The sequence below is a fragment of the Tachysurus vachellii genome, chromosome 15 (assembly GCF_030014155.1).
Source record: "Tachysurus vachellii isolate PV-2020 chromosome 15, HZAU_Pvac_v1, whole genome shotgun sequence".
NCBI lineage: Eukaryota > Metazoa > Chordata > Actinopteri > Siluriformes > Bagridae > Tachysurus > Tachysurus vachellii.
This window is the reverse complement of record NC_083474.1, coordinates 12,280,331-12,305,499: the sequence shown is the minus strand read 5'-3', so window position 1 is coordinate 12,305,499 and position 25,169 is coordinate 12,280,331. Positions and strand designations below refer to the sequence as shown.

Sequence of the window (25,169 nt, the reverse complement as noted above, 5' to 3'; positions counted from 1 at the left end):
AGAGTCGCTCCAGCTATCTCATCGTCTACAGAGAGCTTCAGAAGGCTGGTGAGTCAGCCTGTGAGAAGAACCATAGTCCATAAAACACTGAATCCATAAAACAGACAGCGCAGAGGAGTGAGCATCAGGTTTCCAGCACATAGGATTCTAATTATACATGAGCATTAAAGCCCATCAGAAGCAGAATGCCTTATTCTCAAAACTGTTGTATTAATACCATTTTAGTAAACATATAACTGATATAAGACTTAAAATGTACATATTTCTCTCAGCTGGCAACAAGCTATTTTTCATCCTGCTGGAATTTAGTGCGCTTTGTTACTTTGAATTATTTGAATCGTTAAGTTTGCTGACCTAAACAGGTCAGTATATATTCCTGAATTAATTCCAAAGATTGAAATGTTTTCAGTGCCTCTGGCATATTGTTCGTATATCGTGAACACGAGTTAAGCCAATCAATCCAGGTTGTAAAACTGTTGAACAAATGTCTATTTTATGACACACACAGAGTAAATTGGAAACTGGTGTTCTATCCTTGTATTATTCCTACCTCAGACCTCCTGGGATACACACAGTGACCCTGAGCAGGATAAAGTGACTGAATGCAGGATGTTCTCTACAGTAAGACCATCAACTTTATGTAACTGCATTATAATCCAAATGATCATGTGTCGTTATGCTGCAATATTAGTGTGAATATTATCCATTGAGGATTAGCTACACTCAGTTTATAATCGCATAAACCGTTTGAAATTAAGTGCCTCACTGACCTAAGCAAATAAAATCACACTGAGGCAAGTTTACCATCTTATCACATATCTTAGATTTAGGTTTACAACTGAAATTAAGCTAAATTGTACTTTTTTTAAGTTCAGGGTTAACAGAACCCAGGGTTATGGCACCTAATGCTTGTTTAAACCAGTCCAAAGTTAAGCGACATAGTAAAAGTGTGATTAGTTAAGTAGTTATCCTACAGTAGTAGACCATAATGCATTTAAAATACACAATTTACAAAGATAGAACAAAACATAGGTGCGTGTTAGAGAGACATGGCTGGTTTGACTTATGTCCACATGGTGGTGCTGGTCTCCATACTACAAGAAAATCAGCAAGTGTGCCTACCACGGTCACTCAAATTGTAAGTTTAGTGTAGGGAGAATACTTAACACGGTTTAAAAAAGTGTGTATTTAATTTATTTATAGCCACAGTATAAAAATTACATATCAAGTTGTCTCCGTTTTCCAGCAAAAACCAGATCACCACGCACAGCTACATAGACACAAATAGGCTACTTTTCATATCAGTGCAAAAGGAAAAAAAAACCTGGAATAAAAACACAAACTAAAAAAGGAGAAAAACAATAATAACAATATTACAAATAAAAACAGGTTAGTAAAGTGCATGTTTTGAGAAACACGTAATATTTGCAAAAATATTTGAAAGGGACACATTACAGTAGCATACGCTCACAGGTTTAGCTTACAAGTGCATCTCATAAATCCAAAACAGAGCACCTCTATGGCACACAGATATCCCTGCCGTGATCAGGTTACATGGTATTGTACAGCACACTAACTGTCTTTTTCTTGTCCAATGATTTGCGTGGCCAGCGTATAGGGTGTGGCTTTGTGTGCTGCTGTTGCTCTTGCTGTGTGCGGACAGAGACAGTGGGCAGGATCAAGGTGTGTGTGGGCTGTTCCATGCTGCTGGCTTGCTTGTGCTGTGGGCAGAAAAATGGGGCATGGCAGGAGCTTTCAGTTCTGTTGGCCTCTGAGAGGGTCTGAGGTAGAACACGCTGCTTCTTATGGACCTCATCATGGCTACTGGAGAGCAAATGTGAATGCAAAGAGGAAGAGGCGGAAGGTGAGGAAGGCACCTCGGCTCGGAAGTCCCAGTCGTTTAGGTCATTCATGGACAGTTCAAGCTGGTCGAGTTTGGCCAGCGAGGCTGAACGTTTCATAAGTGAGGGTGGAGTGAGACCAGCCTGCCTGATCCGCGCCTCCATCTCTACGGCTTTCTGCCACATGGCTGGAATTCGAGGCTGTGATGCTGTGAAGCCATTTGTGTTTTCGAGCTGCTGGCTGTAGCTGAAGCAGGCCTCCATCCCTCCAGCTTCAAACAGGAAAGCCTGCAGCTCCCGCAGCGTCTCCTGGATCTTGTGCAAGTCATGTGGCTTTGAAGTCACATCCTCAGCATCACTTTCCAGCCACAGCAGAGAAGACGAGGATGAGCTGGGATCTAGACTTGGGCACACAGTGGCCGGGCAGATAGATGGGTCTGGGATAATACCAGAGTCGTCATCGTCCAGTGGCCGTGTCTCCTCTCCTTGCTCTTCTGCTTCTGCCTTGATGGAATCAGCACCTCCTGGTGGAGTAGAAAGCTGCTGCACATCTGCATTGTCTGTGCAAGCTGAATGAGGCGAAGAGTGAGAAACGAGGATCTCCTGCTCTGGCTGCTCACATGGAAGAGTGGAGGTAAGGGGAGGGAGGGATGGTCTTTCTGGTTTCTCTTCCACCTCCTCTTTCTCTACATGCTCTTCCTGGAGTATAGATTGCTCAGAGCTTTGAGATGAAGGTTGTGGAGAGGTAATGGACTCCACTTCAGACTCAATGTGTTGCAACAATACACTGTTATCAGTGAGAACGATCACAGGCTCTGCTGGGGTACTTGCTTTACAGGATCTTCCTGAGGGAGAGGAATCCTGAGTGATAACCTGAGAGAGATTGAGAGAGAGAAAAGAGCAAAATTTAAATGGTGCTACAGCCCTTAATAATCAAACCGAATTGGGCAGTTGATCAAATTTAAAGATACAGAATTAGGCTTCTAGTGTCAGTTGGTCAGGTGTATATATATGTATATATATATGAATCAGTTTTTACTATATCCATGTATCAGGTTGAGAGATTTTTGAATTATATTTTTGATTAAGAAAAATATTCAAAATATTTTATATATATATAAAGAAAGAAATAAAACCAGTTTGGGAACCTGTGAGCAGCTATTGAGCTGTTTTTACGTTTGTAGCACATTTGGAATAAGACCTTCGTGAATTATTTAGTCAAAGGTCTTAAATAATCCTCTGAAACGATTTTCTCCAGTGTTCAGAAATAGTAAAATATCAGCAGCATTTGTAGTTCCAAGTCAATAAGTTATCATTTCTTTTCAAAGCACAGGGAAAATGAAATACCTGTCCTTTGTAATTTTCAAAATCAATACTACAGATACAGTAGACAGAATTAATTAGGTCAAAGCTTGTGTTCCTTTAACATGAGTTTTCAAACACAGTTGAAAAATTGCAGATTCACTGTAGCACATAAACTCAATTTACATGTGCTGTGTGATGCTTTTACCTCTTTCACTGCCACTGTGTTCAATTCCTCCGAGCACGGGCTGGGATTTTGGGGCCGTGTCGTGCGTGGTGTCATTGCTTCATGAAGTGAGTTGGTCTGACCATCCCGTGACAAACCCAGGAACTTCTCTCTTGCACTGAAGAAGTCAATGCTATCTGTGCCAAGGCTGGAGGAGCTGTCCGTCCTCAGAGTCTTCTCACCACTAGTGCAGTTATCAGTGTTACTGCTAGTGGAACATCTTGACTCTAGAGATGCTTCACATGAGCTAATAGCCATGAGAGTTCTTGAAGATGCTAAATCACCTTCTGTTTCAGTAACACTACTTATAGTATCCAAACACAATGACAAGCGCCGGGTCCCATTGGACTGGGCATTTTTAAGAGAGTCATTTTGATCAGGCATATTCAGGGATAACTCGGAGTCTATTTTTGGCTCAGGTACAGCTGGCAACTGTGCATGGAGAGAGGTAGACTGGGAGCAAGGAAGGACATGAAGGGAAGGCTGAGGGTGAGCAACGGGCTCAGTCACTGCCACTTTGGGACTGGAGTTGCCTGCCAAATTCTGCTCTGGCACTACAGTTGCCAAAAGTGCGCGTGGGAGAGTTGGGAGCATGGAGTCCTCGCATGACTGCTCTGAGTTCTGAATGGCAGGGTCTGTAGACAGGTCGGTGTTGGTGTTTTCTGTACCAGGCTGTGCTCTTGTCTGGACTGTCTGCTGACTGTTGATTGTCTGGAGCATGCTACTTATAGAGCGAGTGCCATTGGATTTGTGTTGCAGGTTGTGTGGGTCAGAACAACCCAGCGTACGTGCACTCTTACACACAGGCTCCTGCTGCTCAGATAGATCGCTGTCTGAGTGAGATCGCCATAATTTATTGTGCCTCTGTTTGCTGGAGACAGGGAAAGCACAGGGTTTAGATTTGAGTTCAGTAGTCGAACGTCACAGGAGAAAAAGGATACAAAAGGAAAGCAAATACTTATGACTTTTGTCTGGCCACAAACAAAAGGGAAAACTTCAAAGAGCTTAAGCACACATGACAGCAAAGCGTCACAAAGACACACAGTTAAGAAATGTGACCAAGCAGCTACTCCTTCACAAAGCCCACGTCATTCATACACAAGAAGTTCAGTATTCTGACGTGACACACTACTAAACAAAGCCGTAAGCAAACAAAAGGATGAAACACTCTTTGATTTTGTGTACTGGGACAGAAACTCCAGGGCTGTATATGTGAACATGAGAAATTCAGAGGTCTAGATCAATAAGATGTCCTGCTGTCAGTTTCTTGTTAACCTACAAGCTAATATAAGTGCATGTGTGTGTATATATGTATACAATGTTATGTCAAAAATAACTAAAGTCATGCAACCAAACATTTATTTTGAGATGAGTTTTATTACTATGTATTAGTACCTGGCCAGCAGAATGCCCTGATACTCTTCCAGCTGCTTCATAAAGGAGGGGTTGGGTTTGGTTACAGTACGCCTCTCTTTCACATGCTCAAAAGCTCGGTCCAGATCCCAGCCATACTCTTTCATCGCATATGCTATTACAGTGGAGGCAGAGCGGCTCACCCCCATCTTACAATGCACCAGACATTTCACCCCTGCTTTCCTGCACGATACAGAAGTACAGAATTTATTTTTTAGTACTGAGATGAAGGCACTTGTACATGATGTACCTAAAATGACTTTGTGGCTTTTATTTATATAAAAACAAAAAAATCATTTACTTTGCTTTGGAGATGAACTTATAGGTATCATTCCAGTACTCCAAGAGGTTAGTGGCCTCTTCATCATACACACGGATATTGTGGTACTCAAAAAGACCAGGAAAGAAGTTATCAATCTCCCGTGTCACATTCAGGATGTAGCGAACACTGTGGAGTACAGGGTCAGGGATAAAATTAACAGTGCATCCACAAAACAGACTAGATGCATTGATTTAATCCAGATGGTCAAAAAGATTGCACATACCCACTGCTCTGGAGCTCATCCAAATTGGACGCGTTCCACTCTGAACCCTGTATTAGAGAACGCAATACATTTCAACTCACTCTACAAGATGCTGTGCAATCTGGACTTCACATAGTGAGTGCTGTACAGCTGTTAAGGTGAGAATACAGAAAAGGAAATTCTCACCAGGTACACATGCTCAAAGATTTCTGTGGGGCTGTCCATCTGGCCCAGGATGACGATCATTTCATTATCAATGAACTCTTTAAATTCCCGTAGGTTACACACCATCTGCATCTCTAGCTCTGAGCGGATCTGAGTGTAACAAAACAACATATTAGCACAGAAAAACCAAGCGACAAGTGAGCATGCCTATGTCCAATGACATAGGACAATGCCTATGACATAAGCGAGTATGCCTATGTCCATCTAATGTCCCAATGCAGAGGTATTCCCTCTAAAATAAATGTTGCATCTACAGCTGTCAGATGTTTACCTCCTTAGAGGTTACATTCTCCAGGTCCTTCTGCATCATAATCTCTCTCAGACGAGTCTTGATCAGCCTTTCTGTGCGCTCTCGCTCGGTTGGCCTGTCAACACAACACTGTCATCAAAGGACGTTTCTACTGTACGTCATACAGTTTCAAACAATCAGGTTTAACTGGAAACTAAAAAGCAGATCTTTTATTTTTACACCATCAGTGACTGACTGTGTCTGATTGCATCTAAAAGTCCCTGAACAGATAAGTGGTTTGTAGCTTAATATCTGACTGTGTGCTTGTGTTATTTAAGGAAAACAAATAAATCCCTGAAAAAATCCTCAGCTCTTACAGTAAGTGGGAAGAAACTGAATTTGAGCCCTAAGAACTATAGGGAGGAGACATTTTCTAATCTCTTCCATGGTAAAATCAAATGTCAAGATTGTAATTTAATTAGCGCAGGTCATTCATTTATTTATAAAATGCATAAATACCATTATAATAGCCCTTTTAAATTGGCTTGCACTGTTGTGAATTCATAGTAGTTCATGGTGCATATAAACATAGTGTTTGATGTCCACACTTTCAAATGTCCATGTGGGTTGAAGGTAAACACCAGTATTTCACAACCAGCAGGTTTGACTAGCAGATATGTTTACCACCTTACACATGTTGTAGGTGTAAACAGATTAATAGGGGTAAAACAGCTTCAGCTGGACCAATCTCTTTCTAGAAAAACAAAAACTCCTATTGGCCTCATTACAAATCATGGTACTTAATTAATCAATAAGTGACAAGTGTCTACACAGCTACAGCCACAGAAATATATTGCATGTGCTCTATCTTGGTTCTTTTCTGAGCACCTGTTTCCATCTATCCATGTGCATGTCTACCTATCCGTCTCAACTTTTTTCCAACTGTAAATCTAGCCAATTCCAAGTGGAGCTAAATAAAGCTCAGGGCAAAGTCTGTGTGGGTTAAAAGATAAAAACACATGCATGTGGGAAAACCTCCAAGAGCGGTAAAGTGCCCCCTCATATATAGATATATATTCCTGGAACATATCTACATTGCATGATGTGCCACATGCCCATATTATAAAGATAATGTTTGGTATACAGAGTGAAAAAGGCCAGTCATTCTTGCTGCAATTATGTACAACAATTATGTTCTTTCTGACTTTCTACATATGAGCGGTCTCTAGGATTATAACAGTTAAACTAATAGACTAAAATACGAAGAATAAAATAATTGAGACAAGATCAAATATGCTATCGTTTAATAAAAAAACTGCATAAATACTAAAAGATACTGCTTCTAGATTTCAGTCTACCCTCAGAGCTAAAATTGAAAACAATAAAAACAAAACAAAACACAGAACTGCAAAAATACTGGTGTGTGTGTGTACACTCACAGGTCAGTGAACAGAACAGGTGAGTCAGATCGATAGGACTGCACATCCTGCATGGCATTCCACTCATTGATGCAGTGTTGCTCAGAGCAGATATGCGTCTGGTAGTAACTAACCCATGTCAAAAAGAGGCTTCCTGGGTAGTAGTTATGGCACCGGGCTACCTCACATGCTTTGTGTAAGGATTGCAGTGCTGACCTAGGAGAAATGATGTACAAAAAAAGGTGTGAGGGAAAGGAAGAAAACAGGCAAGCAGACCAACAGACAGAGAGCGAGAGAGAGAGAGAAAGAGAAAGAGAGAAAGAGAGAAAGAGAGAAAGAAAGAAAGAGAAAGAGAGAGAGAGAGAGAGAGAGAGAGAGAGAGAGAGAGAGAGAGAGAGAGAGAGAGAGAGAGAGAGAGAGAGAGAGAGAGAGAGAAAGAAAGAAAGAAAGAAAGAAAGAAAACATGAGATAATGGCAGAGCTCACCACATGGCCTGGACGGACACGGGTTTGAAGATATGGACTCTGTTGGCAGTGGACACGCTGAAGCCTCTGTTGAGAAACACAAAAGTTAGTAGAAGGATCTGAAACTATTATGAACACAGAGGAAATGCTGGGTGTCTCCTCCCTTACCCATCTCCATCCAAGTGAATCAGTGTGTCACTCCACAAGGGTAGGACCAAACCTATTGTGCACTGACTGCTGCAGGACACAAACACAGATTTATAGCAAGCTCAGAGCATTAGATAGAAAACAATGGTGTACAAGTGACTTGGTGAAAAACACAGACCAGTCTGAGTTGATGAAGTCCATGCCAAGGACCACACTCTCCTCAGTGTCTTGCCTTCCAACAGTGGTCACCACCACCATATAGCGTGTACACTGAAAGTAGGCGCTCTCCAACCGCACCGCCTGAAACACAATCATGGAGAATTTATGCATTTAGATTTTACACAAAGAGCCGGTACATATTTTTTTTCGTGAGCAGAAATGGGAAAGGGTGACTACCAGCCGGATGGTGTCCTCTGGCCGCAGTAGAGTAAACATGGTTTGCAGGTGTTGCTGGAGATCACCTGGAAAAAAACAAGACATCTGTTAAATTCCACTACACTTCAGATATCTCCAGTTATTGGGGACTAGCTGACTGCTACAAATATTCATCACAGGATGTTATGTTTAAGCTTGAAGCTTTTGGGTATCAGAGTAAAGCTGAACATTTCACTGACTGCTGAAATGAAACTGATTATTATAGACGGGGATATATATGAATATTTCTAAGCTTGCATTTTAATATGCTGTCAGTTATCTAAGGTGAACAGTGAAGACTGCAAATGAAGCAACTAAGACATTATGTGCGCATTAGAAATACCCTTTTAACAGTATTAGAAACCCTGTTTGGACAGCACACCTGTGTGCTTGTTACGCCGCTGTGTGATGCGAGGCAACGAGGAGGGTGAGGAACCATTTCCACGAGGTAAGAAGAGGGCTGCTCCTTTGACTGTTAGGAAATTCTCGCTGATACTGAAAGACACAAAAAGAAAAAAAAAACGTTCATTCTAGGCAGCTGAACAGTAGCATTCAACTAGTAAACATTATAGCTGCAACTGCGACTATAACAGCCAGAACACACCTGTGTTATATATACACCTATAAAAGTTCCTATGCGTTTTAAGTTTAATTTAATCCTGTCTAAGTCGGACGGAGCTGTACGTATTTACTCCTCACACAAAGAACATTCTGCAGGTCTCAACAGCAAAGATGTATTTAATGCCTTTAAGCCTTCTATACAACACTTCATTCCAAGATCATAAGACCAGTAATAGACATGCAGGCAGACAGAGACAGACAGAAAACACGGCTTACAGCCACGGCTTGGTGTGAATCTTGTATCGATGCAGACCTCAATAACAGAGTAGGGGAACATAAATAGGACCTACAACAGCTACCATTAAGGATCTTGTCCTGGCTTCAGCCCCACCTTTACCACAGCAGTCTGCAGTTAGAAACACTAGTACTGTCTGACTCCCACCAGTGTGCTGCTGACTCTGCTGAAACTTCTTGCTTGTGAGTAAAAGCACTCTGACCACTTCAAAAGGATTGCAAGTGGAAGTGGGAATAAATGAAATAGCCCGCACAGGAGTCGGCAGGGTGGGGGGTAGCTTATTTCCCATAACTCACACATCTCTGCCCCAGCTGTTTCCTCCCTCTAGTTCTCTTTTTACTAATTTCTCACTAATGTTACCAACATTAGCTCACTTCCCTCCTTTTTATCTCAAATATTTCTTGACTTGTCATCAGGGTGAGTGCTTTAGTGCTCTTACAAAATATGTTGCCAGAGAGAGAGAGAGAGAGAGATCATGTAAAATATGAAATAAAATGCAAATCTTTATTTAAAAAAACAACATTTTAATTAATAAAGCAATCCAACTCTACAGTGCAAGACCAGGGTCTATGCAGCACGTAGTGGTTTGTGCAGTTAAATATAGTGAGATATATATATATATATATATATATATATATATATATATATATATATATATATATATATATATATATATATATAATGTAATTACATTGTACGTTGTAATGTAAATGCTGTAATTCTACTCACTACTCTTATTAAAATAGCTGATTCACTAACTGTCCTGCAAACACCATAGCAAGCAAGAAAGTGGTCAGCTACTAATAGAAAACCCTGCACACAGGCTTTATTTAGTACAGAAATTTTTTCCATTCAAGAGTGAAGAATGTGCCCCAGTGCATGGCTGCCTTTACAGAGTCTGCGTGTTTTACCTGCAGAGCTAGATCTCTGGGGAGAGAGGGCATCGAGGGTACACACCATTTCTAGTAACTGACATTTTACAGAGCCAGACTTGTAAGGGCACACACACACACACACACACACACACACACACCGAGTGAGGGGAAAAAGGAAGCTGATGGGTCAGACAGAGGAAATAGCCAGCCTGCCTGTACTTGTGCCCATGGGGGCTTATGAGGATGAGTGTAAAAGAGAGGTACGATGGGGGGGAAGGGCTATCGTTTGGCATCCCACACTGGGTAGGACTTGTTAGGGCACGGATGTAGCCACCACTATGTAAGGGGCCAAAACACAGGCTGAGAGATGCCTGACCTCCACTAGTCCCTGCCCTTATTAGTCACACTCCCACTAGGGAGACGATAAATATAGGATCAGGTCTCTGCCTTCCCAAAGGCCGAAAGAATTCAGACTAGAGAGAGAGAGAGAGAGAGAGAGAGACTGGCTACATTCTGTCACCTTCTGAAATACAGATTAGATTAGCAGCATGGGCAACATCTTCAATCACAGTCAAACAAAAAAGTTTACTCTTTAGCAAACCACTTTTACTTTAACAGCTTTCAGTTCATCCTTTACACACTTAGCTTCTCATATGTACACAAAACACATTTATAATTTGTCTCATTTACATGAATGTGTTTACTGCAACTGACCACACCTCAGAGGTGAAGGTAAATAAGCTGAAAGAGAGGTTATAGGGTCATAAGCCTTATTGTGCTGTGACATCTGAAGAGAGAAAAACCGAGATGACCCGAGGAAGAATCTTTGTGGACACCAGAGAGGGAAATCCTCAACATTACTCTTCAACAGACTATATAATGTAAAGTTAAACACTACTGTTTGCTGAAAAGATATTTAGTATAAGCGTATTCTGAATAGGAGTCCAGGGTTATGCCCATGTCTTTATTATTACAGCAGCAGTAGCGAGGTCCCCAATACCCAAAGCCAATCCCGCCTTTCAGAGTAGCAGGAAGACTACATGCATGGGTTATAGCCACACAGAAGAAATGACAAAGGAAAATAATAATACAAAAAGAGCATTTCAGGCAGAAAACAACTAAATGTTCTCTCTTAGCTGAATGTATTAAGTAGATAAACATACAACAACCTTGTTAACTTGTCTCAATTTGTAGTCCAGTCAGAGTAAACAGCTTTAATGAGCCATTTATTGTTATGTGGAAAGGAAGTATGTGGCACATCACACAGTTCAAACTTCCCGATCTGCCTGCCAGCACAACACAGCACACACCCTTAAGCTTGCCACACTTGTATAACGTCTGTGTTTGTGTACAAGGGTGAAGAAACAGGAAGGTCGGGCCAACATGCTTCTGAATTCAAGTTTCCACATAGAACTTCCTGGTAAGGAAAACTAATGCAACCACAAGTTACACATTAACATCCTGCTGACACACAGACTATTTATAGACTGTATGTACCTATACGCCACACCTTTTATTATATATTATATATATAAAAAAAAAAAAAAGTGTTACTTGATGTGTTAGGATTGTTTAGCAAAACACCTACATCTGGCCTAGACTATAGCGCACACACGAGTTAGTCTGTGTGTGTGTGTGTTTGTGCACACGCGCATTTAAATGGCTGATACCATGCTACTCATTAACAACAGCGTAACCTCCTCCTTGGTCATTATATCTTAATCAAAAATATAATTCAAAAACCTCTCAACCTGATACATGGATATAGTAAAAACTGATTCATAGAGCAGTAAATTAACCTACTGATTAAATTAACAGTGCAATGTTCAGTACACCTAAACATCCCTATAAATGTTTTTATTTTGTAAACGTTGCTACTGCATGATGAAGTGAGTCAAATGACACAAATGTAAAAGTAGTATCTGGTATTTGGTTTATATTCAAGTTGGCTCAACAGTACAAAACAATCACCAGTGATGACATCACACCAGGAACAACACAACGCATGTTGACTTTGGTCATATGATTGTGTAGTCAGTCTTGCACACTTCCTTGCAGACAGACATCACCACTATTACCACCTCCACCACAACACCTACAAAACCTGTCGCAAACATTTCCTGAAGGGCTTTTAATTCAGGCCCAGATTTCTATGAGGTGTGAGATTATTTTAAAAAGTAGTCAATAAGCACATCAAATCTTTTTGGAAATGTGCTCAAACGCAGAAGCTGTCTAAAATGAAGCACCACAATAAGTCCTAATGTGAAAATGTAAGATGCTGGGCTCATGAGCAAAGTCGTACAACAAGCTTTCCTCTTTCCAAACTGTGAAGAAATGACTTTTGCATAATTAGTACACTTGTGTACATGATGCCACTGGGCACACTGTTAATTAGCTCACACACAAATGTAGAACATGATAAAACTATGGGCAAAATATTGGGCAAACTGAGAAAGACTGCAAATGCTGAGCACAAAGACAAGGTAGCAACCTCCTGTGATTTCCCCACATCATGTAGGTGAATCTCCATATTTCACAACCTAGAGGAAGCTGTCTGTCTCTCGCTCTGTCTGTCTGTCTCTTTCTCCCTGTCTCTCTCCCTCTTTCCTACTGTTCCTCTCTCTTACTGTCCCTCTCCCTCTCTCTTACTGTCCCTCTCCCTCTCTCTTACTGTCCCTCTCCCTCTCTCTTACTGTCCCTCTCCCTCTCTCTTACTGTCCCTCTCCCTCTCTCTCTTACTGTCCCTGCCCCTCTCTCTTCCCCCCCTCTCTTACTGTCCCTCTCCCTCTCTCTCTCTCCCCCTCTCTCTTACTGTCCCTCTCTCTCCCTCTCTCTCTCTTACTGTCCCTGCCCCTCTCTCTTACTGTCCCTGCCCCTCTCTCATGCAAATGCTGAGCACAAAGACAAGGTAGCAACCTCCTGTGATTTCCCCACATCATGTAGGTGAATCTTCATATTTCACAACCTAGAGGAAGCTGTCTGTCTCTCGCTCTGTCTGTCTGTCTTTCTCCCTGTCTCTCTCCCTCTTTCCCACTGTTCCTCTCTCTCTGTCCCCCCCCCCCTCTCTCTCTCTCTCTCTCTGACTGTCTCTCTCTCTCTCTGACTGTCTCTCTCTCTCTCTCTCTCTGACTGTCTCTCTCTCTCTCTCTCTCTGACTGTCTCTCTCTCTCTCTCTCTCTCTGACTGTCTCTCTCTCTCTCTCTCTCTCTCTCTCTCTCTCTCTCTCTCTCTCTCTCTCTCTCTCTGACTGTCTCTCTCTCTCTCTCTCTCTCTCTCTGACTCTCTCTCTCTCTGACTGACTGTCTCTCTCTCTCTCTCTCTCTGACTGACTGTCTCTCTCTCTCTCTCTCTCTGACTGACTGTCTCTCTCTCTCTCTCTCTCTGACTGACTGTCTCTCTCTCTCTCTCTCTCTGACTGACTGTCTCTCTCTCTCTGACTGTCTCTCTCTCTCTCTCTCTCTGACTGTCTCTCTCTCTCTCTCTCTCTCTGACTGTCTCTCTCTCTCTCTCTCTCTCTCTCTCTGACTGTCTCTCTCTCTCTCTCTCTGACTGTCTCTCTCTCTCTCTCTCTGACTGTCTCCCTCACACTGTCTCTCTCTTACTGTCCCCCTCTCTCTCTCTCTTACGGTCCCTCTCTCTTACGGTCCCTCTCCCTCTCTCTTACTGTCCCTCCCTCTCCCCCCTCCCCCCCTCTCTTACTGTCCCTCTCTCCCCCCCTCTCTCGCTTACTGTCCCCCTCCCCCCCTCTCTCCCTTACTGTCCCTCTCTCTCTCTCTCTCTCCCTCCCGTTAGTTAATCACTGAGTAAATCACCAGGTCGTGTGCTGACACTGAGCTCCTTTCTTCATTTCTGTACATAAGCTCGCTCTGTTCTGACAAAACGGCGGTAATAAAACGTGCGCTGTTACTGAGACCACACTTGAGATGTACGCTGAATAACTATGGAGGCAGGTGTTCAGGTGAACTTACAGCTGGTCGATCTGGTTGTGTGAAGCCACTGCGTTGTCCCTGAAGTAAGGCATGATTTTAGCGGCGCAGCGTGAACACACGGAGCGGCTTCCTCTGGGAGTCATGACCGCTCATACACACACACACACTGACCGGATATCCTCACAGCCTCACTCTTCCACTGCCATGACACAATCCACAAAAGGCAAAAAAAAAAAAAAAAACACGTTGGAAAGCGGTGAAGAAAAGAAGCTCTAGGAGAGAAAGCGCAGCTAATTAACACGTGTTTAACTAAAACATGTCCGTATCGAAGAGGTAAAACCCGCAGGGAAAAGTTCTTTCCCAAGGAATACAGAGAAAACTAAACAGATTTCCTGAGGTGAGGTGGAGAGTAAACTCAGTGTAAGCTTCAGCCTTTATGGAGCTCGGAAACTTCAGCTCTGTGAAGTGAACACAGAGGAGGAGGAGATTTAGGACATGTGCTCAAGGAGGGGCCACGATTAAGGTCTCATCTACATACGGCAGGTCAGACTACTTCAGCAACGACCGAGTCGCTTAACATACTAAATACTGTCTGTCTGTCGCTACAAATGCACGAATCATACTGCTACCATCTACAGACAGTCAAGTAAGGGCATAAACAGTTTTAAAGCAACCACCTTCACAGCCTTTAAAAATACTATGGACCAAAATAAAACAAATGAAACATACAATCGGTTGTTTTTACACTGCAGAGATGTGTTACTAGGCCTTGGCAATGCATTCAGTACACAGTAAGAAAAAGGTTTCGTTCAAGTTTCATCTTCAGTATCCCTTTCTTAAGTGATTTGGGACTTTTAAATTGTCTGTAGAATTTTAGCCTTTATTTATTTTCACAGATATAATATTTCAAGTGCATGTATAGGAATTTATTGTTGTTTTTTTTTATATACATCCCTTAGGGATCTGGGGTCAGAGTGCATGGTCAAAAAACAGTGCACTGGAGTTAGAGATGATTAAAAGCCTTGCTTAAGGATTGAACTGTGAAAGCCTGGAAATCAGTACCCAAGAGTATCAAGAACTGAGCTACACCTGGCAAAAACAAATAAATAACGTGCATGGATGAAGGTGTGGGAGCTTGAACCCAGGGTGTCACTATCTGCATGGGACACCATCTACCACTGCCCTACATCACCAGAATGCGGCCACAAAGCTGACCGGTATTTATACAAAAGCTCTAAAAATAGAAACTCTTACCTGAAGACGAAGTTTAAAAAGGTAGATACGATAGTCTCCATGGAAGTAGACAATTCATAAACAGGCCAAAATAAATAATAAAAAAAAAAATCTCTCATATCTCATTTTAACATATACAAATATTTTTTATTTTTAATAGAGGTTTATTTGCATTTTAAAACCAAGATAGAAAGAATTGAACACACTTATCTTGAGCAGGTGGTTTTACAAAACCACTAGTTTATTTACCAAAAACCATTTACGTTGAACTGCTGTTTATTCCGGCTCAGCTTTGCTTTAATTACAAAAGCACGATTCCACTAAGCTTTTTGTAGTTTAAACAGCTTTTGATAATTGCTGCCATCCTCATTTAACACTTAATCCCCTAACATTTATCTCCCAACTGTCAACTCTGTAACAGTAGCCATGACTAATAATATCTAAGGGGAAGGCCCAAGAAGATCTGCTTAATGATGAGCAGACATCTTAATTAATTTCTTTCCCAGATGGGTTGAGAAGTGCAGTTAACAGTCCGTGCTGAAGAAGCACATGTTGCGTTAGTCAGCTGTATCTCAGAGCATCCGAGTAAGGGCTTATACAAGAAACCATTGGTCCAAATCTCTCGTAGCTTGAACACATCGTGTAAGCTACTGATTGTCTGTTGTGCAATGCTTTAAACAGTTTTCTGGAGTTTGTCCTGCACGATTACTTGGCAATAAATAGACAATGAAGAGTTCTCCAATTCAGACTAACAAATCAGTGCAGGAGTATTTAAATTTAGGTGGATCAAAAGGAAGCAGATTAAATATCCGTAACTTGTGCTGTATGTGGGAAAACAAACATGTCTTGTGTGGAATTACTGAAATTGAGTGAAAAGTACAATAAAATAGCTGCTTAAAACTAACACAACTGATCTGCTTGCCACCTTAAAGCTCAATGCAGCTAGGAATATGATGAGCTTGTGAAAGCTCAAGTGGAAGATGTTTCAGCTAAAAATGGACAAGCTTCATTCCAAACAAAGGCTCCGTCTGTCACAAATATTCGACAGCACAAGAACAGTTAAAATGTTGAGACGTTAGTTGTTGTGCTGGATGATCAATCATTCTCTGTAATTGTGGACATGGACTTTCAGTGACTGGTAAAACACCTTGAGCCTCACTACACAATACTGAGTCTGAATACTGATTTCACAGATGCCACAAGAATGTTAATGTGAGTCAATTTATTTCCTGTTGATAACAGAGAGCAGTTAGTCTGAAACAAAGAAACCATGTAGATACAGAAAAAATAGTTATATATTTAGTTGTTTATTTATTTCAAAAGTAATTCAAAAATTCTTAAAAAGCAAAATCACCAAACTATTTGTATTTGTAAATGTATTTCTTAAATAATCAGATATCCTTATCAGCATAGAAATTCTGTATCGCTGTATCCCTAATTTTCATATGGTACAGTATATAATACAACAGCTGGGATTTTCCATTAACACTGAGTTTACTGAATGATTGATGAACATAAGATTTCTGCCTTCTCCAGACAGCCGTGCCATTCATCATAAGCCATCTTTTCAGTTTGCTGAGTGTATCTTTTTTACTGAAGGCGATCCTCCTATGTTGACTCTGAGCATGTTCGCACTTCAACTGACCAAGTGCGGAATAGCACAGTATAGCAAACAAGATCCATGTGATATTAGTCAACTACATCTTCCATCACAACTGGAAGGTGCAAACATACTCAGGACAAGGTGTGCCATTCCTCAGAGGTCTTCCACACAAGACCTGCTGATATATTGGCCAATTCTCACACATAAAGCAACACTTGGGTTGTGCAAGTCTGTTTGTTGTTTATATCAGATATTTTCCATTAAGACCTTTCTCTTACTCGGACTCGTAATCTGAGTAATGCTGTTGTCATATCATGTTTACAGAATCTCTGATCCTTGTTGTGCAATGACTCCGTGATACCATGCAAGGCCAGCAAAAGGTCGTGAGTGTTTCCTACATTCTGGATACTCCCCAAATTCCCCCCAGCACATGGCCATCCTGCTCAGTGGCCAGCTGTTTCCTAAACTCTGGGTAGGAAACGAGGACTTCTTAAACAGCCACATAGAAAAACAATCATGGGTGCATCCATAGTGTCTTAAGACACATGTTAAAAATGCTAACATGTCGGATATTTTAAACAATCTATATAGGATACGCATTTCTTACTGTATATAGACACTCTGATATAAAAGGATTACAGTAACTCCAAAGAGAGGGCAGCACTCGGATGGCTGCGAATGCTCAGTACAAGGAGACGTACCTGCCGGGTGTGAGAATAGGGTGAAATAAGAAACTCAGGCATGAAATAACTTGTATACTACACTGTGCCCAGCCTGAAAAACCAAGCAGCTTGGTCTGACCCACATACACAAACTGATCCTGAAGAACTTGCTCAGCTACATGTAGTGAATGTAGGCTGCATGTCAACTGAAACACTTATTTCCATTTGAACTCATTCTTTTTTAACCGTCGTCTTAATTTAATTGTTTCTTCCAGTTCTACCTATAATGCTGCTTGTGAGAATGCAGAACAATGTCACTGAAGAATCTCATACAAAAATCAATGAAATTTGTTTGTATAGCAAATTTAACAATTCACATTGTCTCAAAGCAGCTTTACAGAAGTATAGAAACAGAATCTCTCTCTCTCTCTCCCTCTCTCTCTCTTTCCCCAGGCAATCACCCTGATCAACAACTCACCATAATTATATTCACTGCTTCTTATCATAAGTACTGCATTATCAGGACTGTCAGTCATCAAATCATCTGTATATTACACACTACTGCTGCTGTATATTGCACAAAAGGCATAATATTGCACAATATTGTTATTTGCACTCCAACACTTTGTACATAACTGATCGTTCATATTCTATATTCATATTTTATACTCATTCTGTCTATATTGTATCTCATCGTCTGCATTGTTTTCTTGTATAGTTTGTATAGTATAGTGTTATTTATGTCTGTACTTTTGAGAGTCACAAACTGCTGGAACCAAATTCCTTGTGTGTCAACACACTTGGCCAATAAATCTGATTCTGATTCTAACATCTATCCCTAATGAGCAAGCCGGAGGCAATGGTGGCAAGGAAAAACTCCCCGATATGATATGAGGAAGAAACCTTGAGAGGAGCCAGACTGAGAAGGGAACCTCATCTTATTTGGGTGATAATGGACAGTAAATAATGTTTGTATTTAAGTCCAATTGTGCAACCAAGAGCTCTTTAGGAACCAATGTACAAATATATGTCTGCACTAATAATGACCACATCGACCAACATTTTTCGACCCATCCTTTTTTTTTTTTTGAGGTGTTTTAATTAAGTATTCTGACCCAGTTTGCATTTTCACCATTTTTTTTTTTTTTTTTACAGTCCCACAAATGTACTCTTGAAGCATAGATAGATAGATAGATAGATAGATTAGATCTTTGTCATTGCATTGTACAGGTACACAGCAACGAAATGCAGTTTGTGATCTAGTGCAAAAGTGCAGATAAATATCTAGCATATTTACAGCAAGTGGTATATATGAAAGCATATACAGTGAATAAATATAAAGGTTATAACACTGCAGAGATGTATGGACATCATTAAGAATTACAGAAATGGTTCTAGTGCAGATGTAATGAGTAAAAAAAAAGATAAACTATGTAATATGTATTGTACAGAGGTTATATACAGTGTTTTCTAGCATTACTGTGTTGGATTATAAACGGAATCTCTGTTCATAAGATATACAAAGAATTAGTTGTGTAGAGGAATATTTGAGTATGTTTGTGATATTTGTGTATTTGTTGTGATTTAACGTAGAGATAGGCATCAGGGTGTGCAGGAGTGGGTGATCAGATCGCTCGCAGGATGAATGAGAGTTCAAGTAATACAACAGCATTAAAAGTCTAGAAAATATTTAATGCATGTAAAACTGTACCTCTAGATTTCGAATGAATCCCACTTTACATCTAAAGCAATAAAGCAATCGTGGTACACCCCAACTGTTCCAGCTGCTGATTACACACACAGGATTGTTCTGTGTTTTGAATCCTCTGATTAAATCTAATATGCAAATGTATTTACTGAGCATCAGAGAATATTATAACAATGCTCAGTCACAGTGACCACAAAGTTTGCTAATAAGATGACATTGTCACTCTTGCATGCTCCGGCAGTTCTAACCTCCTATGAGTTTGTATTTAACAGGTGCCACAGCGTACACTGCTACAAGTCACACAAACATTTATCTGCAATTCAGTAAAGCTTTTGCGCTTAATGTACTGATTAGCATAGTGTGAGTAAGAGGGGTAAGAGCACATCCCTGTGGTACTTCAGTGTGGATGGAAAGAAAAAGAAATAAGTAGAGGTAGGTAGGTCTCAAGCCTCCCATGAACCTGAACACCGCTAATAAAATCAGCTGAGGCAGTTTGGCGTGGATCTATTGAGTCAAAATGCCATGTAAGATTTCAACCACACACACTTGCTTTTCTTGCTACCTACTTATGAGGAGTGCTGGTTGACAATAAGCCTTGTTGCTGCCAGTAACTTCAGTAATTACTTCATAAATAGAGGTTAAAGTGCAACTGGGGCAAAGAGAGGTTAAGGCCCTTTCTCTTTGATGGTGTTTTAGCCGGTAAACAACTTCGGGGGATTTTTTTGCGATCCTGTGTTGTGTTTTGATTCTCCAAATTAGAGGTGAAGAAAACAATCTTCTGTACAATGCATCACAATGCTCTCTTGAAAGAATGTGCAGTAGAATTTATACCAAACCTTTCTTTTTTAATACACTGCTTCCTAAAGTCATGTATATATTCAGAATATCAGAGGGAGATGTCTGCAGCAAAAGTCAAACCTGCACCTTTTTTTTTTTAAAGCTGACATTTGGGAACACTTTGGGTTTTAAGAGACTGGTTGTAAAAAGAAAAGGAAAAAAAAAATCTTGACAAGACCTTTCTAATTTGCAAAATGTGTTATGCCAGCTTTAAATACTTTGGCAACACAACCAATCTGAGAAATCACATCAATATGGCAAATAACAACTAAAACTCAACATGTGTTGCTAAGAATTTGAGCCCTTTTTCAGTAATCAGACGTTCATGGAGGTCCATGGATGCCAGACTCTCCTATGTAACTGTGACTGCTTACTATATTAGTCATAACTGGCAGCTTTAGTCACATTAATTAATTGAGGGGAAAAGAATTCATGTGTAGAAAATTTTTAGATCCAAACCATAATTTGCTGAATTGTGGAGAAAACATGTAGAGAAGGTAAAATGATACGTTTACTGGGTTTCGTTAGCCGTAGGGTTTCATAATATTTCTGTATCGAAGCATCATACGACTCCACATTACTTCCACTCAATTGTTTGGTTAGATAGGTAGGTCATTTAGTTCATAGAAGATATATGAGCAGATAGTGTTATGTTAAAAATCCACTGAGCTGCAGGCAGAAAAGTGATTCACTTTCAGTCAAATAATCTCTCACTGCTTTGAGTGTCTGTTTTTGTTTAAATTGTAAAATTGGTCGGCTCACCCAATTCAGCTGTTGTCTATGTGTGGGCAGAGTACAGTTCGTTAAATTGTCCTTGTTGCTACAAAGATCATAAGAAAATACATGGCATTGCCCTTTAATGGTGCAACAAAAGCGATCCGAAACGTTCTCCTGTCTCAGGCTTGATCGGATCTGTTGATATAACAGTGTTCACGTTTAAAATGGCAGAACTTGATATGGCCCGTGATCAAGAGAATAGTTCTAGGATGTTTCATCTCAATGTCCGATACCCGATCTGCCAGGATACACTGTATCATGTGTATTATACTTGAGGGTGGAATAAACACACTTGGGAAAATAACAGGAGAAAAACTATGGCAGCACAATTAAAGCAAAAAGTGAAACATGCCAAAGAGTGAGTTTGTACAATATAAACAAAATCCCATTACAAATGTAAAAGCTTTCTCTGTAGAAGAACTCCGCCAGCCACAGCCGCTTCAGTCCTTCATAAGTAACTCATTAAAATAAATGAAATAGTAAGAGAACTGTCTGCAGTGCACAGATTCTCTCTTGATTTTTTTATTCTCCCTTGCTTTGAGATTGTGCAGTGTTTTCCACTGGCTGCTTCTAAGACTTCTATGAGGAAAGCACACAAAAATTCAGGTATGAAACCAGCAGGCATGATTTCTCTAATAATCCAACACAGTTTCCCAGTCACCAGCTTAAAAAATACAAATAAATAAAAAGAGACAGATTCTACATGCAACTACAGCATGTGTGTGAACTGACATTGTATTGCACACGGTTTCATCCATTGATAGTTTTGGCGAGCTGTTATATAGGCTAATCAGCGGTGAGTTGAGTTGATACATAGGTGCTAGATGTTCATAGCAAGAAGGCGAATAAGACTACAAAGATTCTGGGATAAAACCAAATAACAAGGAAATATCAACCTCATGACAATTACCTAATACTTCATGTAATTGAGTCCACATGTGCAGATGCAGTATGAAACCAAGTTAAGAGGCTCACTGTATGAGCCAGGAAAAGAGTTCACATTGTGTGTAGTATATTACCGCAGAAAAACCTTAACATCCTGTAAGCCCTTCCCGGACCATCCCTCCTCTTGGCATGAAGGCTTGGTAGTGTTGTGTAACAAATCTCAAATAGTGACCAGCCAGTCAGTCATCTTGTAAAAAAGAAAAATTACAGCATTTCTCAAACACTCTCAAAATTAAAGCAGTGAATGTTTTTTTGGTTGACTTTGTGCAGCAGATTTAAACAGGACCATCTACTGAGTAATTCTGCAAGCATCCTAGGGCTCGGTCTCTAAATAAAGGATACAATTCCAGAAATTAACTTCCACTATTTCACCCCGTAGATGTCTCGGAGATATACATGTCAAAACATAATATTGCGGCTGTACCTGAATAGAGGGAACACCGCTAGGAATGTGTCGGTCGTGTTTGACGTCTATATTGACGTATTATGGCCCCATAAACACAAACAGCTCGCAGAACTTGCTGAGATATTTGATAGAAAATGCAAATTAAGCCATATTTAGACTATAAATTCATATTCATAACATGGCTAACATCTGACACTGGTTTTATTCTCTCTCATCTGAACTTAGTCTTTAGTTTATATTAAATCGGACCCTGATAGACAGACAGTAGGTTTGGGCTCAATACAACATTTTAAATACTTATAAATACTTTAGAATTCTTTGTACTTACAGAAAAGCTTTATTTTATTAAGTGAACTTCAAAATGTACATTTATTTTAAGAGTCAAAATAAAAACTAAACAAAGTTTAATATTATTATTGAGTCCATCTAAGAGCTGTACTCCACTGTGCCAAGAACACAATTTTTTCTACCAAGGGTATTTTCATTAAAAACAGTGTGCATTACGTCCAACAACTGTGACTCGAGACAGACCAAGAGTATTTTCCGTTGTCCAGAGTTGGAGAACCCTTGGAGAACATGCAATGTCAAGAAGTTGTTATTAAACAAAAGGAACTGATCTATTAATAGAGATTTTGTTGTTGATAACACAATACCTAGCTAAAGGTAAGAGGTTGTGCCTGTCTTTAAAAACCACACAAGCTCATTTAGTGCATTTTAGGACAAAAGTCTCTATACTCTGATAGCTGCATTTATAAGGTTAGGTTAATTAAACCCTCCCAGTAAAGAGAACTAGAATACTCAGTGAGGGTACAGTAGGTAGTGTTAATGAAGGCATGATCATCCCTCTGCAGTATCAGCTTACAGAGATTTGTGATCAGAAGACTCCTCACTGTGGCTACTGTAAGTACTGCACTCGCAAAGATGAAGGACCGGGAATCACAGCAGTCACAAGATGTTTTAGGTCTGGGGCCTCATGTTACAAACGGTAATTATAAGGGGCCATAACAAATACCTGAACAGTAACTTCGGTGGCTAACTAGGTATCTCTATGATCATTCTTCTGATCTATTTCTCAAATCATCTACATGTCCAAAGCTATTTACTGCCTGATAATGTACAGAAAACTAACGGAAAAATGGACAAAGACTTTCGTAACTATATCAATTTGAATTAGTACCAGAACTTTGGTGTCTAAAAGAACCATGCTGTCTAAAAGAAAAGGGCTGTTTGTGTTTGTTTTGACTTAGCAGGAGGATGGGACCGAAAAAACATGACCTTACCTCCTGGGCTGAGAATGCCGGTCATCCTCTCCGCTCCCAGCCTCCTGTATGGAGAATCAACAGGGTCAAACATTCAACAAAGGAATATTTTAAAGTTATATCTCTTCACTGCATTTTGTACCAATACCTAACATACCACAGTCAGAGGTAGTTAAAATGAATCCCTTTACACAGTGTAACACCACGCAAACCACCCCCACAGCAACACCCCCATCCGACTGACATTAATCCACACTGTCTGCTCCGATAATCTTTACACTCCCAGGGCTTTCTCTCATGGTTTATCACTATCAATCCAGGGTTTTTGTGAAAGTTCTCGCAAGAAGCAGAAAAGAATAGATCAGCTGCTATAGGATTACTCTGAAAAAGAAACAGCTTCAATATATTCCTCCAAACACCTAATCATGTATTTCATAACCATTAGTTTACATAATCTTTTCTAAAAAAAAAAATAAAGAAAGAAATAAAATAAAAAAATAAAATAACAATAATAATAATAATAATAATAATAATAACAACAAACAATATAAATAATCTATTTATATTTAAGCTTATAAACAGAAATGAAAGCTTCTGATCACATTGATCGCATTTGTTCTCATACTTAATGTTTACTTATTACAATTATTTAATCTGGTTTTAAATCATCTTAAATATTCCCACACTAATCCCACTACCAATGCACAGGTTCAGACTCAGACTTAACCTTATGTTTTCTTCATGATTACTCACTTGAGCAACCACCCCAAGGAACGGATTAAAAAAATATTGAAAACATAAACCTCAGCTAGAGCTTCTAGTAAGACACAAGCTATTTTCACTATTTGCAGCATTGCATGATGCACCTTGTGTGTGAAGGCACTACAGAACCACAGAAGCTTCACAGAGATCTTTCTTTAGTAAGAACTTGAGGCATCCCACAAGTGTGTCACATGAAATCACACAATATGTAACTTTATGTGTACACAATGTGTAGCACATCCATGGGGATTTAACCTGATTTTATCTGTTGGGCTTTTACACACACACACACACACACACACACACCCCTCAGATCTACTGTTCCAACACAGCAGCTTTTAATACCTGTATGGAGTCAAACAATTGAAAAATGGGATCAAGACTTCACAGAGTGCTTATAGAGAAACAAGAAAAGCACCAGAGTTTAAAACTAATTTACATTTCAGCAATAAAAATAAACATTCAATCACTGTGCAACTTCACGCAAGGTGAAACTCTGCTGTTCAGAGGAAAGCTTATAAAAATGAGTTTGTTTAAGGAAAACCCTTTTATTCTTGTACATTAAATCCACTTATTTACAAAGCTAGCTGTCTGTTGTGAAGGGCGAACCGGCTACAGCTAACTACAGCTTGCTAACTAGCTAAACACTGTGTAACACAAACTGTTTTTGTTATGTGACACATTATTTGTAGACATTAATAAAAGCCCATACTGTAGGCTCGGTTTGTTGTGTCTGCTTAGATTTGTCTGCTTTGTTCTGCTTAGACACAACATACCGAAGGCTTGCTAGCTAGGTATTGAGCTCAGCTTAGCTATTTGACGAGCAAACGATGCTAGCTAGCGCATGCGTAGTCGTAGCAGGGACCCAGCTTAACGACTTCAGAACGACTGAGTACTGAATAACTACTAACTTACCGAGACACACGGACTGGAGGTAGTGCTGGGACTGGGGGACCGCTGCACGGTGACCAGCGCCATTCAGGATCCAGGAAGTAAAGTTTTAAGAGCAGGAAACACTGTGTACAGCAGACAAATCGACATTATTTGAAGACGAAAAGAAGCTGTACAAGCACGCGCGCAGTCGCGCCCTATGATGCGTACGAATGTGGTCTTA

At 40.2% G+C, this 25,169-nt stretch overlaps 1 protein-coding gene across 3 annotated transcripts; it reads right to left on the bottom strand.

The window, feature by feature from the left end:
* Positions 1 to 1,171: 1,171 nt before the first annotated feature.
* On the bottom strand, positions 1,172 to 25,169 carry ssh2a (slingshot protein phosphatase 2a). 3 transcript variants are annotated; one of them, XM_060887664.1, is made up of 15 exons: positions 24,971 to 25,169; positions 23,315 to 23,358; positions 8,586 to 8,698; positions 8,186 to 8,250; positions 7,968 to 8,089; positions 7,811 to 7,879; positions 7,664 to 7,729; positions 7,200 to 7,394; positions 5,803 to 5,896; positions 5,493 to 5,621; positions 5,328 to 5,374; positions 5,084 to 5,230; positions 4,765 to 4,965; positions 3,352 to 4,240; positions 1,172 to 2,714 (listed from the first exon to the last, which is right to left on the bottom strand). In XM_060887664.1, the coding sequence occupies exons 1-15, from the start codon at positions 25,031 to 25,033 to the stop codon at positions 1,551 to 1,553; spliced, it is 3,408 nt and encodes a 1,135-aa protein (XP_060743647.1). In that variant the 5' UTR covers positions 25,034 to 25,169; the 3' UTR covers positions 1,172 to 1,550. The 3 variants fall into 3 exon arrangements, with proteins under 3 accessions (XP_060743647.1, XP_060743649.1, XP_060743648.1); XM_060887666.1 differs by having other exon boundaries at positions 7,811 to 7,876; XM_060887665.1 differs by lacking the exons at positions 23,315 to 23,358; positions 24,971 to 25,169 and adding an exon at positions 13,903 to 14,516.